The sequence below is a fragment of the Lactuca sativa genome, chromosome 3 (assembly GCF_002870075.4).
Source record: "Lactuca sativa cultivar Salinas chromosome 3, Lsat_Salinas_v11, whole genome shotgun sequence".
In the NCBI taxonomy this organism is placed as follows: domain Eukaryota; kingdom Viridiplantae; phylum Streptophyta; class Magnoliopsida; order Asterales; family Asteraceae; genus Lactuca; species Lactuca sativa.
The window spans coordinates 239087297-239106180 of record NC_056625.2 but is presented as its reverse complement, the minus strand read 5'-3'; the positions used below and the strand labels follow the sequence as shown (position 1 = coordinate 239106180).

The window sequence follows — 18884 nt, the reverse complement described above, 5'->3', positions numbered from 1 at the left end:
CGAAGTTTGAATGATATGAAGTGGATTTTTTGTTGATTATCGATGATGTTGATCTAATGACGTTGGGAGTATAATTAATCGTAGATGTTGAAGATTTGATCATATTCAAACAGAATTGAAGGTTAGATTAAAAGAACCAAAAATGAATTTTTATTGTTAACTGTTGAATGGTGTTGATAAACGTGTTACTGACGAAGTTTGATGATTGATTAACACTGGATGACGTTAATGATGATTTAATAGAAGAAATCTGGATGATTGTTGAAGGTTGGAGGATAAATTTGGATGATGAACGATCGATTAGGAATGAGTTTGAACTGTTATCTAATTCTTTACAGTTATGTATTTAAAATTGAAGGTTATTATCATATTTATAAGTTTGCCACCGTGTCTTTTTGTGCTCATATTAAATGATTGGCTAAAAATGATTATCTCATTCTCAACGTTTTTTTTTTCTATATTGAACCATCTCTCTCTCTCTTTCTCTCTCTCTCTCTCTCTCTATATATATATATATATATATATATATATATATATATATATATATATATATATATATAGGGTTAGGTTTATTTGAGACCACCTATATTTTGTGAGACCGTGAGACGCATTTTTTTATTTTTTTATTTGTTTTTTATTTTTTAAATTTTTTTTAGTTAATTCAAGTTCCGAAAATAATATTTAAAAAAGATTTTTTGGATTTTTCCATTTATTTTGCATTTTAAAATTATTTTTTAGAATATATACAGTGTAATATTCTATTAGAATATTTCACGTATTTTTTTTAAAAAAAAAGGGATTTTTTTATTTTTTTTAGTAACTCAAGTTCCGAAAATAATATTAAAAAAAAGAATTTTTAGATTTTTCCATTTATTTTGCATTTTAAAATTATTTTTTAGAATATGTACAGTATAATATTCTATTACAATATTTCATGTATTTTTCAAAAAAAATGGGATTTTTTTAATTTTTTTTAATTTTTTTATTTTTTTAGTTAATTCAAGTTCCGAAAACAATATTTAAAAAAATAAATTTTAGATTTTTCCATTTATTTTGCATTTTAAAATTATTTTTTAGAATATGTCAGTGTAATATTCTATTAGAATATTTCACGTATTTTTATTTATTTTTAATTTTTTTTAATTTTTTTTAGTTAATTCAAGTTTCGAAAATAATATTTAAATTTTTTTTTGGATTTTTCCACTTATTTTGCATTTTAAAATTATTTTTAGATTTGGTTTCCCGGTCTCACAAAATTAGAATCGTTTTCAAATGAACCTGAACATATATATATATATATATATATATATATATATATATATATATATATATATATATATATATATATATATATATATATATATATATATATATATATATAGGGAAAGTATCAAATGAGAACACCTAAAAGGTTGAGAACGCGAGAACAAATATATTCGTTTGTGATTCCATATATTCATTTGTGGAGAAATGATAAATTTTTACGCACAATCAACATGAATATGTTTTTTCTCTTCAATTGAAATCAAAGTCGTAAAAATTTATCATTTTCTCCACAAATGTATACATGAAATCGTAAATGAATATATTTTGTTCTCGCGTTCTCAACATTTTTGGTGTTCTCATTTGATCCTACTCCTATATATATATATATATATATATATATATATATATATATATATATATATATATATATATATATATATATATATATATATATATATATATATATATATATATATATCGAATCCTTACAAAAATATAACCATCATTATAAAGTTAAATGTATTCAAGATCCAATTGGCGCAAAAAAGTAACTAAGAACGATTATGTAATATTTGGTAACTTTCTATTTTGATATTTCATAAATATTGTTATAAATTTAATGAAAAATATAACTATATTTACTAAAAAATTCATCGTAAAGAATAACTCGTAAAAATATAACAAAATACAATATGGGTTGTACCTTAATGAAAATATAACTATATTTACTAAAAAATCATCTTAAAAAAATATATTACCAAAAATAATAACACGTAAAAATATAACATAATACAATATGTGTTGTACTTGTACCTTAATGAAAATATAACTATGTTTACTAAAAAAACCATCTTAAAGAAATATATTACCAAAAATAATAACACCTAAAATATAACAAAGGGAATATGACTTATTAAGGTAATTAATTTTTCGGTATGTTTACATTTGGTTAACTATCTGTTTTATGTACAAATGTAGGTAACAAAAACTTGTTGAAAATGTTCACATATGACCATTATGAGGTCAAATCCTAGATGTGAACGCTTTCAACATATTCGTTAACTAAATGCGTACAAAAAAAATAGTTACCCAAATATGAACAAAATGAAAAGTAAAAATTTAATTACACGAATGGTCCCTGTGGTTTGAGGGAATTTGTGTTTTTGGTCCCTAACTTATTTTTTTAACTTGAATGGTCCCTACTGTTTTTTTTTGTTGCACATTTGGTCCATGTCTTACTTAGAAAGAATATTGTGTCCTTATTAATTTATTTTTAATTAATTTTCTTATTTATGTATTTATTTTTTACATATTTAAAAAAATTAATAGACCACACATATTTGTATCTCCTCGGATGATCACTACTGTTTATTTTTTAATTAATTTTTTTCTAACACGGATGGTCCCTACTGTTTAATTTTGTTACGAACTTGGTCTTTGTCTTACCTAAAAAGACTATTGTGCCCTTATTAATTTTTTAATTAATTTTCTTGTTTATGTACTTATGCTTTATATATTAAAGAAAAATTAGTAGACCCCACATATATGTATCTCCTCACGATCTCATCTTTCATCCTTCTCAACTTCTATTTATTTTCCATCTTTAGTGATATCGACGTTTTCATCATCACTTCTTTTTTCGGTCCTTCAACTCCGTCGAATCAACACCAAAACCCACTAAAGATGAAGAGATAATAGGTTATGGTGTTGGTTCTCCAGAGTTGAAGTATCAAAAAAAAGAAGGATGGTGAAGACATCGATGTTACTAAAGATGGAAAAGAAATAGAAGATGAGGAAGATGATAGATGAGATGGTGACCGGTAAGACCCAAATTAAATTTCTCAAATATGGTTTCAAGTTTACGGTGAGTAGATATATATATGTTGGGTATATTAATTTTCTTTTTATAGAAAATGAATACATAAATAAGAAAATTAATTAAAAATAATTAATAAGGGAAAAATAGTATTTTTAGGTAAGATAGAGACAAAACGCGTAATAAAAATAAACAGTAGGGATCATCCGAGTTAAAAAAAATAAGTTAATTAAAAATAAACAGTAGAAATCATCCGAGGAGATACAAATATGTGTGGTCTATTATTTTTTTAAATATGTAAAAAAATAAATACATAAATAAGAAAATTAATTAAAAAATAAATTAATAAGGGCACAATAGTCTTTTTAGGTAAAACATAGACCAAACGCGTAACAAAAATAAACAGTATGGACCATCTAAGTTAAAAAAAAAAATAAGTTAGGGACCAAAAACACAAATTCCCCCAAATCACAAGGACCATTCGTGTAATTTAATTTTACTTTTTATTTTGTTCATTTTTTTTTTATAAATCTAGGTAACGAACTTGTTGAAAACGTTCACATCTAGGATTTTACCTGCTATAGCAGGTCATAATGATCATATGTAAACACTTCCAACAAGCTTGTTACCTAGATATATACAAAAAAAAAGATAATTACCCATATATAAAAATATCAAAAAGTTAATTACCTTAACAAGTAATAATCCCATATAACAAAATACAATATGTGTTGTACCTTAATGAAAATATAACTATATTTACTAAAAAATCATCTTAAAGAAATATATTACCAAAAATAATTACACGTAAAAATATAACAAAATACAATATGTGTTGTACCTTACGCGCTTGAGAAAAGGTGAGGATTTATGTTGTTTGAGAAGTTAGCAGCAGTCTTGACAGTACTAGCGATGTAGTTGTAGCAACCCTAGAGAATGGAAGAGGGTAGTGTGGGGGTTCTCTCATGTCACTTTAAAACCTCTTCCCATCCACAAAAAACTACAAAAAAACTAGATAAAGAAACTCTTCATACCCGTCACTCTTCGATTATTGGAGAGAGAAACTAAACCCCAACCCACCAAAAGTCTCTCGCTTCCCAAGAAGACGCCATAAAAGCTCACGAGACGGAGAAGATCAAGAACCAATGAATTTATGATTTAGTTTGTTGCAGTGGCAGTATCTTCTGATCTTACTGAAAATCTCTGTATATCATCTCTTGCTGTCTGCAAATCTAATAATTGCGCTTGTAAGCTAAAGTAGATCTTCTCGGATCTTCGATTTGTATGTTTCAGCCCTATGTCACAAAGGGTTTGTAGATTGTAAGATAAAAGTTCCAGTGAGAAGAAGATTACAGGAAGTTATAATAAATATTGTAGTTGTGGCTTCTAGCAGGAATACTAGGCTGCCTTCTGATTCAGGTGCGTTTGCAGACTGGGTGGCTAATCCTTCGTCTTCCTCTGCTCTCAGACCTTCTGATCAGGACCTCTCCTTGGGCTTCAATGCCTGTTCCGCCGCCCCCGGTGGAGGCTCGACGGGTATTTGGTCGTCAGCCTCTGCTCGGCAAATCAACTATGGTGTACCAGCTGAAATGGGTATGTTTGTGGTTGCTCCCTCGAGCCATCATCTTTCTGATCATGCGCATGCTCACTCTCTCAACGCACCTTTCTCCAATGCTTCCACCGCCACTGCGACGGCGCTTGGCGTTGGTGTAATCCCGCTTATAACCGCCACCCCTTGTCTAGATGAGGGTATGGTGGGTAATCGTGGGATTAGAGGTAACAACGCGAACACTACTAGTAATAGCATTCAGTTATGGCAATCGCATCCACAACAAAGTTACTTCAAGAAATCGTTAGTTTCCGATCATGGATTTTGCGGAGGCGGCAGCGGTGTTGGGTCGGCGTCAACGTCAGGATCCACCCTGACTTGTCAAGACTGCGGAAACCAAGCTAAGAAAGACTGCAACCACCGACGGTGTAGAACTTGCTGTAAAAGTAGAGGTTTTGATTGTGCTACCCACGTGAAAAGCACTTGGGTCCCAGCTGCTCGCCGTCGCGAACGTCAGCTCATGCCATCCACCAGCGGTGCTGCAGCAGGTTCCTCGGCGTCTACTTCCGTCACCAAGAAACCTCGACTCACTTCGCGCACCACGACTCCGTCACACACTTCAACTTCAAATACCACACCTCCAAGAAGCTTTGACACTAGTTCTAGTCATCATCACCAAGGTAATTGACAAACCATCATCTTTAGTTAATGGCGGAATTATATCGCTTCATCATTTTATGGGGCACTAACAAAATGGTTTCTTTAAAACTTAGATCCAAGTTTTATGCAATCATTGCCGGTTCAAGTGCGTGCTCCGGCGGTTTTCAAGTGTGTGAGAGTAACGGCTGTAGAAGACGGAGACGACGAATATGCATACCAAGCATGCGTAACAATCGGTGGTCATTTGTTCAAAGGGTTCCTGTATGATCAGGGAGCTGGAACAAGAGACAATTCCAACATACCAAATTTATCTGAATTGCATTTGGGTGGTGGCGTAGGGCGTAATGTAGGTGGTTCTTTATCTTCTCAGCCACTTGAACCACCTCCGGTTTACGGTTCCTCCGGTGGCGGATTGCTTGGTTGACACCATTATTAATTACTGATATCTTATCATGTATTTTTTTTAGTTAAGCCCAAAGTTTCATGGAATCCCTATGTCTTTGTACTATTTGTTGTCCAATCAAATTGCTTGTGACAAAATCCGGGTATCCTGTGTGCATGTTTTGTGCGAAATCCCCGCAAAACACGTTAATTTGCGACTTGTTTTGTATATGTTGCTACACGCAACCTATTCCAGTGAAATAGTTTTAGTTTTTGGTAAGGTTACTATTTTTGATTCATATGTCTTAAGGCTTGTTAGGCGCGGAATGTTTAGGAGCGGTTAGAGTTTTTAGTGTTTGACAAAATGTTTGATTTTCGTTTGTTAGTATTATCTATATTTTAGTTTAAATAAAAAGTTCCAAATACAAATGCTATTTCAGGTGGTGTTTAGAAAAATGCTATCTGCAATTCGCTACAGGTTACCCGTTACTAGCTATTTTTGCGGAGCACACCATTAATACGACATCGAAGAGGTCGTCTTAATACCACATCAAAGAAGTAAAGTTAACAAGGTGGAGAGACATCCGTACTCATGATTCCGATTAATCTACTAGTATTTGCTAAGGATTATGTATATATGATATATGATAGATAGATTTCAATTAATCTACTAGTATTTTCTAAGGATTGTGTATATATATGATAGATCTTCTATGTGTGGTAAAGAAACTTTTAAATTCAAGAGAATCGAAAAAAGTATTAATCTCACTGTTGGATCAAATGTCATGGATTCTTCTGATCAGTGATGGGAGATAAGGCATTGATGTATTAATCTTTCAATAGCATCCAAATAAGGCATTGATGTATTAATCTTTCAATAGCATCCAAGTCAATTTGGTAATTGTTGGCGAATACTTCTAGAGGAGTTCATTTTGTGCTCTTGTCATTACTCCATAAACTTTCAAACATCCCTCGAATAATCAAAGACTTCAAATGTTGTTATTATTGATTCCTATCGCTGTATTAATCTTTCTATACATGAAAAATGATCTCGGTGGAAATAAAATAGTTTTATGTTATTTGAACTTATATTGCTATTGTTAATTTTATCGTTTTAGAAACCGAAATTTATAAATTATTAATCATTTTTTTATGCATTGTTAGATTATAAGATTATTTAGATAATCTTGTTTTTTTAAAACATAAATGATATTCTTTTTGTAAGAAAATATCGTACATATTTTTTATAAAAATTTTAAAATGTTTATATTTGTTATTTTATGTGACCAAAGTTAACATATATTTTTTGATCATAAAAGTTATCTTAAAATAACAAAATGTTGCTTTTATCTAGATCTTTATTTAAAATGCATAAACTAGTCATAGACCATTTGTGATTGATTTTGTTGAGTTGTTAAGTATGTTGAAATATTTATTTATTTATATTGAATGTAATAATTAAATAAATAGTGTTCATATTATTTAAAAGTATAATATGATTGAAGATCGTGTACAAGCAAACAACCATGTCCACGATTTAAAAGAGTTTTTAGAACTCTTCATGGAGTTTTCAAGAACTTGCTACTACTAGTTTAAGCAAGTGGAAGCATGAAATTGTGTTGTTAATGTACTTTAAAAACGGACTTGACATTTTGTGATGTCTTATAAAAAATTTCACTAATTTATAGCTTGCTTTATGCACACATATTATGCTTTTGATGTTTTTTTTTTATATTGATATTATGCTTGGTTGATAAAAGAAATAATGATTGATAGGTAATACATTGAACATAAAAAGTAATCACATCGAGTTTGTTTTTTTTAATAAAATTTTCTTTGTACATAAGATGTATAAAATGAGTTTAAAACAAAATGAGTTTTATCATTTAAAACTCTATAATGACAAATTTTGATGATTAAAATTATAATTTTAAATTTATGATTTTAGAGACTTATTCAAACGCCAAACCTTAAATAATAAAATGAAGTTTTATTAAAAGGTTTAGGGTAAATGACATTGTAGCCCTATAATGTTTTGGGTTTTAGTCGAATCAGTCCCTTAACTTGAATAAAGTCCATTTTGTCGGGTCTTTTTGGCCATTTTGTAAAATATGAAGGGGTAAACCGGTTACCCCTTGCCACCTCGTTAAATGAATTATCAAATATGTTTTCCAGCTCATTTTCACCTTATTACTCCATTTATTATCTTCTGTTATTGTCTTTCATTGGGTCCATCGTCCTTATCTCAAAAAGAACACTATCTCCCTTGAAAAATTCCCTCCACCCTCGACAACTCCGCCTATCAAAATTGTTTCTTCAACAAATCCAAATCTGTGTTCCACTTCCTATATCTCCAACCTCCATAAACCTAAAAAAGAATCGAACGACATGGAGCGACATTTGAAACCTCCACATTTCATGTCGGACTGGCGGCGGTGGTTGCAGATTGCCTTCGACGCCTCCCTTGATTGTTCACCATCATCGATGATGTTTAGGTCTCTAAGTTGTTTCTCAATCCATGCATCACAGTTCTCCAATAGGAGGAGATATCTTTAATGAGGTAGTGTTAGGGTCCATAGGGATCCACCACACTCCTCGGCCTCTTGACCATCGCCAACCTTTAGACCAGCATCAATATTGCAAACTCCATGATGAAGCATTTAGTTTGTGATTAGTTTTCTCATCATATTTTAAGCAAATATATGACCATATGAGGTTTGTGTTAAGTATATTCTAATTTGTAATTGTGATTTGAGGTTTGAATTGCATATATGAGGTTTGTGTTAGTTTGATTTTGAGTTTGTACCGATAGTGGTTGTTGGAGGTGAATTGGGTGCCAGTAGGGTGTGTCTGTAATGTTTTTCTTGTGTATTGAAGCACTATCGACTTCATAATTCTCGTATTATTTATGCATGTGTGTGTGTCTGTAATGTTTCTTTTTGTATTTGCTTTTGAACTTGAAATCAAGGGAAGTTTGTAAGTGTGTTTTATAGAAAATCTTCGAAACAGTAGCGCTATTATTTGCTTGAAGGAAGATTAAGACAATTTGTGTTGTAATTTCTCGGTTTTTTATTACGAACATATGCAAATGGTAAAAGCTCAAAAACAGGGGAGATCAGCATGTCTGAGAACAAAAGCAGCTAAACGGTTGTAACAATTTCCAGTGGAGAGGGGGGGGGGGGGGGTTAAACTCATGACGTGATGATCGAAGCTTGATAGTTGATAAGTCGGTGTGAACAGTAATGGTGTATGTATGTTTATATGTTCCATTCTACAATTCTTTAATTTTGACTTACAAGCCACGTCATCTTCGATTGATTGTTTGGAAGATAGAACCGGTTATTCCAAGTTAAGGGGACCAAATAAACAGGTCAACATACATTTTATTCCCTTAAAAAATAATAAATTAAGTTAAGGGACTGATTCGATCAAAACCTAAAACATTGTAGGGCTACAGTGTCATTTACCCAAAGGTTTAAAATTGGGTTTTTCGCACTCAATCGTCAAATTTTAATATAAGATATTAATTGTAAAATTTTAACGCGTCAAAATATAAAATTGCATTTTATAAAGAACCTAACAATAAAATATGATTTAAAAAAAAAAGATATCATTGCTTAGTGAATGCATGCAAGAACCATGGTATTACATAGTTTAAAAAAACTATAATTATAAAACATATAAAATCTATTTTTCAAAATGCAAATTTGTTCCGTCTTTTTCAAAAACACTTGCACGCCAATTGTACATTACTTGTGAGATAAATGACACCTAACTGCTTTTATTATCTTTTGATGGTCGAGGCGGTTTTGGTGTTTCTAGTGAGATAAATGATACCTAACTATTGGTTATGTGTCACTTTCAAATGTTTTTTCTAATTGGATGATTTGATTATGATTATTTTACGATAAAGGACATCTAACTTTAAGAGACACGAGGCATATATGAGATCAAACATGTTAATTAACAAAAGTTGCTAGCGATCACATACTCCTATGAATTATATTGGAATATAATTGATAACCGCTATCTATCTTGTCAGATTAAATAAATGAGATAAAAGATACCTAATCATTTATTTATTTTGCAACTTGGGTCCTATACTTTAAGAATTAATGTTTTAGATACATAAAGAGTATTAATCGTTAAAGATTTAAATATTAAAAATACTATATGAATTTTGTAAATGTTTTCTATATGTCCCAAAGTGCTAATACCCTGAATATCTTACGCGTACGATCCATCCTTAATAAAAAAAACTATACACTAACAACTTTCTTACTTAACACTGAAGGTTAAGAATGGTTCTCAGACACAAGGGAAGTTATATATACTTATCCATCTACTTCCTGTTGATCCCCTCTCACATATATAGAAGCTTATAAAACATGGTCGAAACATTTTAAGGATTCAATCGATGTATCACGCCTTATACTGGGCCCATATTTAACAATAAATATGCCTATACTGGCCCTTCAAGCATAGGGTCGGTCCAAACGTACATGGGGCCCAGGGCGAAAAGAAAAAAAAGGGTCCCTTAAAGACAAATATAATAAAGATTAAAAAAAATATCATTTATTCTTCACTATAAACATGTTTAATTAGCAATAACAAGCAAACCAAATTGTTTATCTTTTGAACTAGTTTGAGTTTGAATCAACTTTAAGCCCAAAAAATCATTTAGGATATAATTTTTTTTATATATATACACTACATAGCCCAGAATTTTTGGGCCCCTTGGAGGCGTGGGTCCTGGGAGGTCGCCGGGGTTGCCCACCATCTGGACCGGCCCTGTTCAAGCATTTATATGATATAACTTTACTTTTCATCTAATACTCGATTACTTGATACTAAGTGTTAAACTAATATTTCTAAATGTGTTATAGATGTTCAAGAATAGTAAGAGGTTAAGAACAAGCTAGATATATGTCTCAAGTTGAAACTTTATACCTCCAGAAGATAGATCTAGGTGTACAAAGCTTGGATCGAAAAGCTCCAAGTTAAACAATGACTCTTCAAGAAGTTCCATTTTCTTCCTTGTCACAACTAGGAATTCTATACCATGTAACAACAACAATGATAACATTAGTGAACCAAAAATATGAAAGCATGTATGATGCTTATTTAATAACAACAAATTTTCCATCAAACACTCTATACAAGCATTTCAAATAGTCAACAAAGAATTGGAAACCCTAGAAATCCCGGTTTAAGTCCATTTTGGACCAGGATTTCCTTATTGGGCCTAATGGGCCAATAAGCTCCCAATTTGACTATTCTGGGCTTAGGACTCTTAAATAGGCCCTAATTGGACCCACATTCATTTATTTTAACATTTTGGACCATAATGGGCCTAGAATGAAATAAAATACCCTAATGGACCTTATTGGGCCATAACTAACCTAATTAGCTTTAATGGGCTATGAAACCCATTCTTTCATTCTAATTGGGCCGTAAACACCTCTAAGGCCCCAATGGGCCGAAAACCATCAAAATAGGCCTCCTATTATCAGAACCAAGCATTAAAGGCCCATTCCATCCCTCTTCTTTCTCTTATCGACCCATCTAGATATATATATATATATATATATATATATATATATACATATATATAAGAGAAGGAGATTAAGAGAGTTGACTTTTATGTTGACACCTCATGATTATCCAACATACCTCTAAGTTATATCCCTCATGTATCCATGCCAAGTTCATGTATCAAGGCAAGCTCATTCCCCCCACCCCTCTCCTTATCTACGGTCGAGAGCACCACACACCACCACCATTTTCATTTTGATCAAACTCTTACAAGAAAAACTCTCAAGAACTCTTCCCTTTTTCTCCAAATTTTCGAGCATTGGTGTGTGTCTTCAAGGAATTTATCAATTAATATCATCATTCTTGGTAAGTCTTTACTTGAATCCATGGCTTAACTTCTATATTTCATCAAACATCTCATCTTAACTCATGCAAATTCATGATCATGCTTCTTAGAACCCATCTAAGCCTAAATACCTCTCAAGAAACTTGCGAGGGCCGAGAATCAACTCCACCTCTTCCCATTTCTTCTCTAAACCGAGAACAACTAAGAAAGGTGAGTTCATACCCCTTTATTTTCAGTTTTCATATGTTTTATGGGGGAGAGTACAAGTAAAATGTGTAGATCTATGTGTATGTGTATGTTATGTGTGATTTCATGTGTTTATGTGATAAATATGTAACAAAAAGAATGGAAATATCGAGATCTATGGATCTAAGAGGAAGATAAACATGATCTAGAACATCTTACAGTAAACAACTTAAGAAAATTAACCTCTAAGATTAAAACAAACATATGACAACATAAAACCCATTTTTGGGCTATAATTGTCAAATAAACAAAAGTTGGGTTGAAAAATTGCCATCCACAGTTTTCTTAAGGACTAAAAGAGTCAGAACAGTAAAAATAAATGTTTTTATGAGTATCATACTCTTTTAAGGGCTAGAAATGTAATTTGTAGCTTAATGGGCCAATTTTTTTGGGCTTTTCGGCCCATTAAGCCAAAACATGCAAAAATTACAGCTTTCAAGGGGTTGAAATGGTAAACTTCTCAAAACAGGGGGTAAAAGGGTGAATAAAACAAATTCAGGGGTTATAATGTTGTAATTTCCAAATAAGGATCAAAATTGTAAACTTTTTGGATTTCGGGTCAAAATTGTAAAAGTTGCAAAAAGTTTGGGCTTTAACCGAAAAATACTTTTCTGGAAGGGCTGAAACTGCCAAAGAATAAGTTTTGAGCTAAAAATATCACTTGAACAAGTCTTTGGGCCAAAGGTGTCAAGAAAATGGTTTAAGGGCTTAAACTGTCTTTTTATATATAAAAGGACTAAAATTGTCAATTTTACAAAAGAAGGGCTGAAAGGGGTTCAAACCAAGATTTTTGAGTCAATTATTTCATTTTAAGATATTTGAGTTAAAATAAAAATACCAAACTGCAATTTCATGAAAATGAAAAGATGAAAATACGTATAACTCCAACATCGTTAAAAATAACTGACCGACCTTGTTCCGGTGCGAAATTAACAATCACACAATCAAACTTTCCAACAATTAAACTATACCTAAAACAAGTAAACATTAAATTCTTCGGGCTTGAAAGTTCCAATCATGCTTGTTGGGACTTTGTGACCCATTAACATGATTTTTTGGCCCAAAGGATAATAAATAAATGTTATTGGGCCTTCTATGACTCAATTTCATATTTAAGGGACCCTCAATGGCTTTTAAGTGCTATTGGGCCTTAGTGGCCCATTAGCATTGCTAGTAAGGTCCAAGTGAATCAAATGCGAAATGGGCCAGCGTGTCCTTCGTATATCCAATAGCCATAAATAATACGTGGGATTAGTAGGATTTTGTAATCCTTTTCTCCTCGTTTATTAGGCCTATCTTCAATCCAAGTAAACAAGTACGGATCGATAATCAATATTAATCAAAGTCAATTGGGATTTAGTGAGTAGTAACGGGTGACACCAGCGTGTGTCGGTCGTAGTCTGTAGTTATAATCAAAGTCTCTTGGAGGGAGAGCGAGAGTTTGTGTATAGATCTATACGGGGGTGACTCCCCCACACCTCAGCTGTTCGCTACAGTTAGACTCGGTCAGTCTAGAGTGACAAAATCTTAAGAGCAATTCCGGCGTTCACCAGAGTGCCAAGACAGACGAATTAGTCATTATCATGCATGGTTATAATGACTCACATAAATAAATCCACTAATAATCAAGTAATCAAGGCAAATCAAAAATCATTCAAGTGACGGAATAACAATTCGAACAGTTATACGATATTTTTTTTTATTGTCAGAAAACATCGGGTTTTCCGGGGAAGTTCAACAATTTTCACTGGTACTTTTAATACGAAACTTTTAGACTATACACGTTTGGAAATCATCATGCATATATTTACGGATCTTCACACTTTTATATACACAATGGTTTTTTCAGAAAATATCGGATTTTTTTGGGTTGTTTCCTTTGAAACTACACAAAACATTTTTCATATGAAACCTGCTTATGAACTCACCAACATTCCATATGTTGACCGTTTTCAAAATAACTTGCATTCTCAGGTAACATGTAAGCTGAGGAGTAGTACCAAGTATGATTAGGGTGTTGTGCTTTTGAAAACTATCAAACTCTTTATGTTATGAATTTGTAATGTTAAAACAATGTACTTGACGTGAACAATGTCAGCTGTAAAATATTGATGCATGGTGATGTTTATGTTATGATTCATGTATATTCATTGTGATGATATTCAATTTAAGTCACGTGAGCCCTCGGATGTTTCCGCCGTCTGGTTCGGGGGTGTGACATGTTGGTATGAGAACACTGTTTATAGTGAACTAGCATATCTAACCACACATTGATATTCAACTATAAACCAAAGAGGGACCAAAAACAACTCTGAACAAAACAAAACAAATAAAACACAACGATAAAACAACTATACTTGTACGATATAGGAAAAATAACATAATACCAAATCAAATAAGATAATGCTAGCATCTCGGTTAAGCCGGGACTGTTCATAGTCGTATTAAGGAGTGAATGTAGCCTGATCAACTACATTTACTCCGAAGTACAACTATCACATGCCCCGAGGAAATCGCGATGGTTGGTAAACCTAAAAACATACCCCTTTATTACCAAGAAGAGAACATCAACTCAAATCATATAGCAATTAAAACGTCGTAGGAGTAATGATAGTCTATTCATATACCTTCTCTTAGTCACCATGGAAGGAGAGCACTAGGGCATTCAGTTTCATCAGGTCTTAGTGGTCCACGGGATGATCGAGGACGAGCCCGAGGGAGAAGCACACGACATTGGGCCTGACGAGTACACGGACACTGAATACGAGTTTGATGGGACCGATGACGACATTGAGGAAGAACAAGACACATACGAGGATTTTGCCACATCACCTGCCAGCGAGGTGTAGCAGGACCACCCCGCCCCACCAGGAAATCCCGTGAGGGAGAATCGCTCTCCAGAAGCTGAGATTGCTACTCTACGGCAACAGCTATTCGACATGGAAGCACGAGCGGTGCAGTCTGAACAAGAAAGAGATGAAGTCGTTGGAGAAATGACTGAGATGGCCCAGTTGTTGGCACAACACTTCGGTGTATTACCTCGCTGCCGTCATCGGGCACTCCTTAGAGTGTTAGGATCAGACTTACCCTACTAGTACTATGATCTATGGTATGTACCGTCGACTCTATGTTTAAGTGATTACAATACTCATAGAGTCGTTACACTGCTAAACTTGCACCACTTATGTATGCTCTTGTGAGCAAATTTTCATGTATCAAAGTACGGATATTATCAGTGAAAAATATGTGTGACCACAAACTCGTAGAAATCCTAGACACTCAACATCTTTCTGTTCCATGACAGAAAGATGCCTAAACGACTAACCCGTGGAAACCCTAGGCCAACCCCACCCGAAGTCAATTCAGCTGCATTCCAAGCAGTTGTATCTGCTGCGGTCACCGTAGCCATGGCAAAAAATTCACCAAAGGAACAATGGAGTAGGCAATGGACAAGGGGCTGGAAGTTCGAACAACAGAATAAATCAAGGACCTACCAAGACATGCTTCTACAAAGATTTCACTAATGCCAAGCCACAAACCTTTAATGGCACTGGGGGAATGATAACCCTAAAAAGATGGATTGAGAAGGTGGAATCAGTGTTCGAGATATGCGAGTTCCCTGAGGAGATGAAGGTGAAGTTTTCCGCATTCACGTTCGTTGATCAAGCTCTCACCTGGTGGAACGGACACGTGGAAGCCATGACTCTCCCCGTAGCCAACTTTATGCCGTGGGCGGAGATGAAAGAAATGCTGATGGCCGAGTACTGCCCGCGAGGTGAAATTCAGAAGATGGAACAGGAGTTGTGGAATCTCACCGTCCAAAATTCCGACATTGACGCATACATATCAAGGTTTAGCGAACTGTCTCTGTTGTGCCCTGGCATGATTACTTCGGAGGGAAAGAAAATCGAACGATTCATCTGGGGATTAACTTCCCCAATTCAAGGAAATGTGATAGCTGCAAATCCTGAAACCTTCGACAGTGCCAAGAGGTTGGCTAAGAAACTGTATGACCACAAAAACAAGAAGTGCAAGAAGCCAGGGGAAGCTGAAGGTAAAAAGGAGAGTCACAACAAGAAAGGAAAGAATAACAAGAGAAAGGGACGACATGGCTCGGAGTCGTCAAAGAAGCAACAGACAGTGACAGTTAATGCTGCAACCACCCAAGTTCCCTCCACACCACATGCTCCAGTCTCAGCTGCTCCAAGTGCTCCTAGGCAATATTCCGGAAATCTCCCAAAGTGCAACAAGTGCACTCTCCATCAAAATGGCGAATGCAGGGAGATGCATTGTACCAGTTGCAATCGAAAGGGTCACACGGCAAAATATTACAGGACCTATCCTCCCCAGAACCAGCAGCAAAGAAACAACAACCGCAAAGACAACACCAACACCAACAACAGTGGCAACAATGCAGGACCGAGCCACACCTGCTATGGATGTGGAAAGACTGAGCATTTCTGTCGAAACTGCACCAACAACAACCCTGGGAATGGAGGAACAAGAAGAGTGCTGACCATGGGTCAGGGAGAAGCGGTTCAGGACCCCACAGTTGTCACCGGTACGTTTCTCCTAAACTACACTTAGGCATGCATCCTATTTGACACCGGAGCAGAACGAAGCTTTGTGAGCAATAGATTTACACACTTGTTAAAGCAACAACCCCAGAAGCTTAATGAAACCTTTATGGTGGAAATGGCCAATGGGAAAACAGAATCCAATGGGGAAATCTACATCGGATGTACCCTAACCTTGAACCAACATGTCTTTCAAATAAACTTAATGCCTGTTTCCATTAGGAGTTTTGATGCGATTATTGACATGGATTGGTTAAGCCCCCACCATGCTGAAATTATATGTCACGAGAAGGTCGTTTGCCTTCACCTTCCAAATCGCGAAACCCTGATTGTATACGGAGACGAACCCAACATAAACCTTCGTCTTATCTCGTGCATTAAGGCACATAAGTATCTACGAAAGAAAGACTTGACGTTTCTGGCTCATATAGTGGATAAATCCAAGGAAGAGGTTAATATTCAAGACATTCCAGTAGCTTGTGAGTTCCCGGATATCTTTCCTAAAGAGCTTCCGAGGATTCCCCCAGAAAGACAAGTTGAGTTTCGAATTGACCTTGTGCCAGGAGCTACGCCCATCGCCAAATCGCCCTACAGATTGGCTCCTGCGGAGATGCAAGAATTGTCCAGCCAACTAAGTGAGCTTTTGGACAAAGGATTCATCCGACCCAGTTTCTCACCCTGGGGAGCTCCGGTTCTCTTTGTTGAAAAGAAAGACGGATCCTTTAGGATGTGCATTGAGTACAGGGAACTAAATAAGCTCACTATCAAAAATCGCTATCCACTTCCGCAAATCGATGATCTATTTGACCAAATTCAAGACACAAGCTATTTCTCCAAGATAGATCTGCGATCTGGATACCATCAACTCAAGTTCCGGGAAGAGGATATCCCCAAAACTGCTTTCCGAACTCGTTATGGACATTATGAATTTGTCGTAATGCCCTTCGGTCTAACGAATGCCCCTGCCGCATTCATGGACCGAATGAATCGAATCTGCCACCATTCCTCGACAACTTTGTTATCGTTTTCATTAACGACATTCTAGTTTACTCTCGAAGCGAAGAGGAGCATGGCCAACATCTCCAATAAATCCTGGAAACCCTGCAAACCGAAAAGCTATACACAAAACTCTCTAAGTGTGAGTTCTGGCTCCATAGTGTGAACTTTTTGAGTCATGTTGTTAGTCAAGAAGGGATACACGTGGATCCTTCTAAGGTCAAAGCCATCGAAGGATGGGCGATCCTAACGACACCCACATAAATTCGCCATTTTTTAGGTCTCGCAGGCTATTACAGGAGGTTCATCCAGAACTTCTCTAAGACAGCCAAGCCACCTACCATGCTTACACAAAAGGGTGTACCCTTTGAGTGGACAGGTAAGCAAGAAACTACATTCCGAACTCTGAAGCAAGCACTCTACAATGCACTGGTACTATCGCTACCAGAAGGAACAGAAGAATTCGTAGTTTACTGCGACGCGTCGAATCAGGGTTTACGCTGTGTACTCATGCAACGTGGGAAGGTGATAGCTTATGCATCCTGACAACTAAAGACACATGAGGTGAACTATGCGACCCATGATCTAGAATTGGGAGTTGTGGTCTTCGCCTTAAAAATTTGGAGGCACTACCTTTATGGTACAAAGTGCACCATTTTCACAGACCACAAGAGTCTCCAACACATTTTAAATAAAAAAGTGTTGAACATGAGGCAACGAAGATGGGTTGAACTGCTAAACGATTATTAGTGCGAGATGAAGTACCAACCAGGCAAGGCTAACGTGGTATCTGATGCCTTGAGTCGGAAAGAATACTTGAATCGTCATGTAAAGACTCTCCATAACTATTCAATCCCACCTGACCTCACAAATTAGAGCGGCCCAGTCCGATGCCATGAAGACGGAAAACAAAGCAAGCGAAGCGTTACGTGGGATGGAAAAGAATTTTGAAGTGAAGGAGGATGAAGCATATTATTTTATGAACCGCCATTTGGATCCCTAAACTTAGGGGATTTAGAGAGGTGGTCATGAATGAAGCCCACAAGAAACGATACTCCATTCATCCGGGTTCAGATAAAATGTACTTGGATATCAAGCAACATTATTGGTGGCCCAACATGAAGGCAGAGATTGCCACCTATGTTAGCAAATGCCTTACTTGTGCTATGGTAAAAGTGGAATATTAGAAGCCCTCGGGATTACTACAGCAACAAGTAATTCCTGAGTGGAAATGGGAAAGGATTACCATGGACTTTGTGACCAAATTACCCAAGACGACAAATGGTTTGGATACCATATGGGTAATAGTCGACAGGTTAACAAAATCCGCTCATTTCCTGCCAATCAAAGAGTCATACAAAGTGGAACGATTAACGAGGATGTACATCAAGGAAATTATGAGACTCCACGGAGTGCCAGTATCTATCATCTCAGATAGAGATAGTAGATTCACTTTGCGTTTTTGGCAATCACTTCAGAAAGCGCTGGGAACACAACTCGACATGAGCACTG

The 18884-nt window shown here is 35.2% G+C and overlaps 1 protein-coding gene across 1 annotated transcript; it reads left to right on the top strand.

Annotated features, from left to right (window-relative positions):
• The first annotated feature begins 4006 nt into the window (after positions 1-4006).
• LOC111883217 (protein LATERAL ROOT PRIMORDIUM 1) lies at positions 4007-5952 on the top strand. The gene is made up of 2 exons (XM_023879560.3): positions 4007-5311; positions 5405-5952. Exons 1-2 carry the CDS (start codon positions 4672-4674, stop codon positions 5713-5715), a joined length of 951 nt encoding a protein of 316 aa, XP_023735328.1. The 5' UTR covers positions 4007-4671; the 3' UTR covers positions 5716-5952.
• Positions 5953-18884: the final 12932 nt, after the last annotated feature.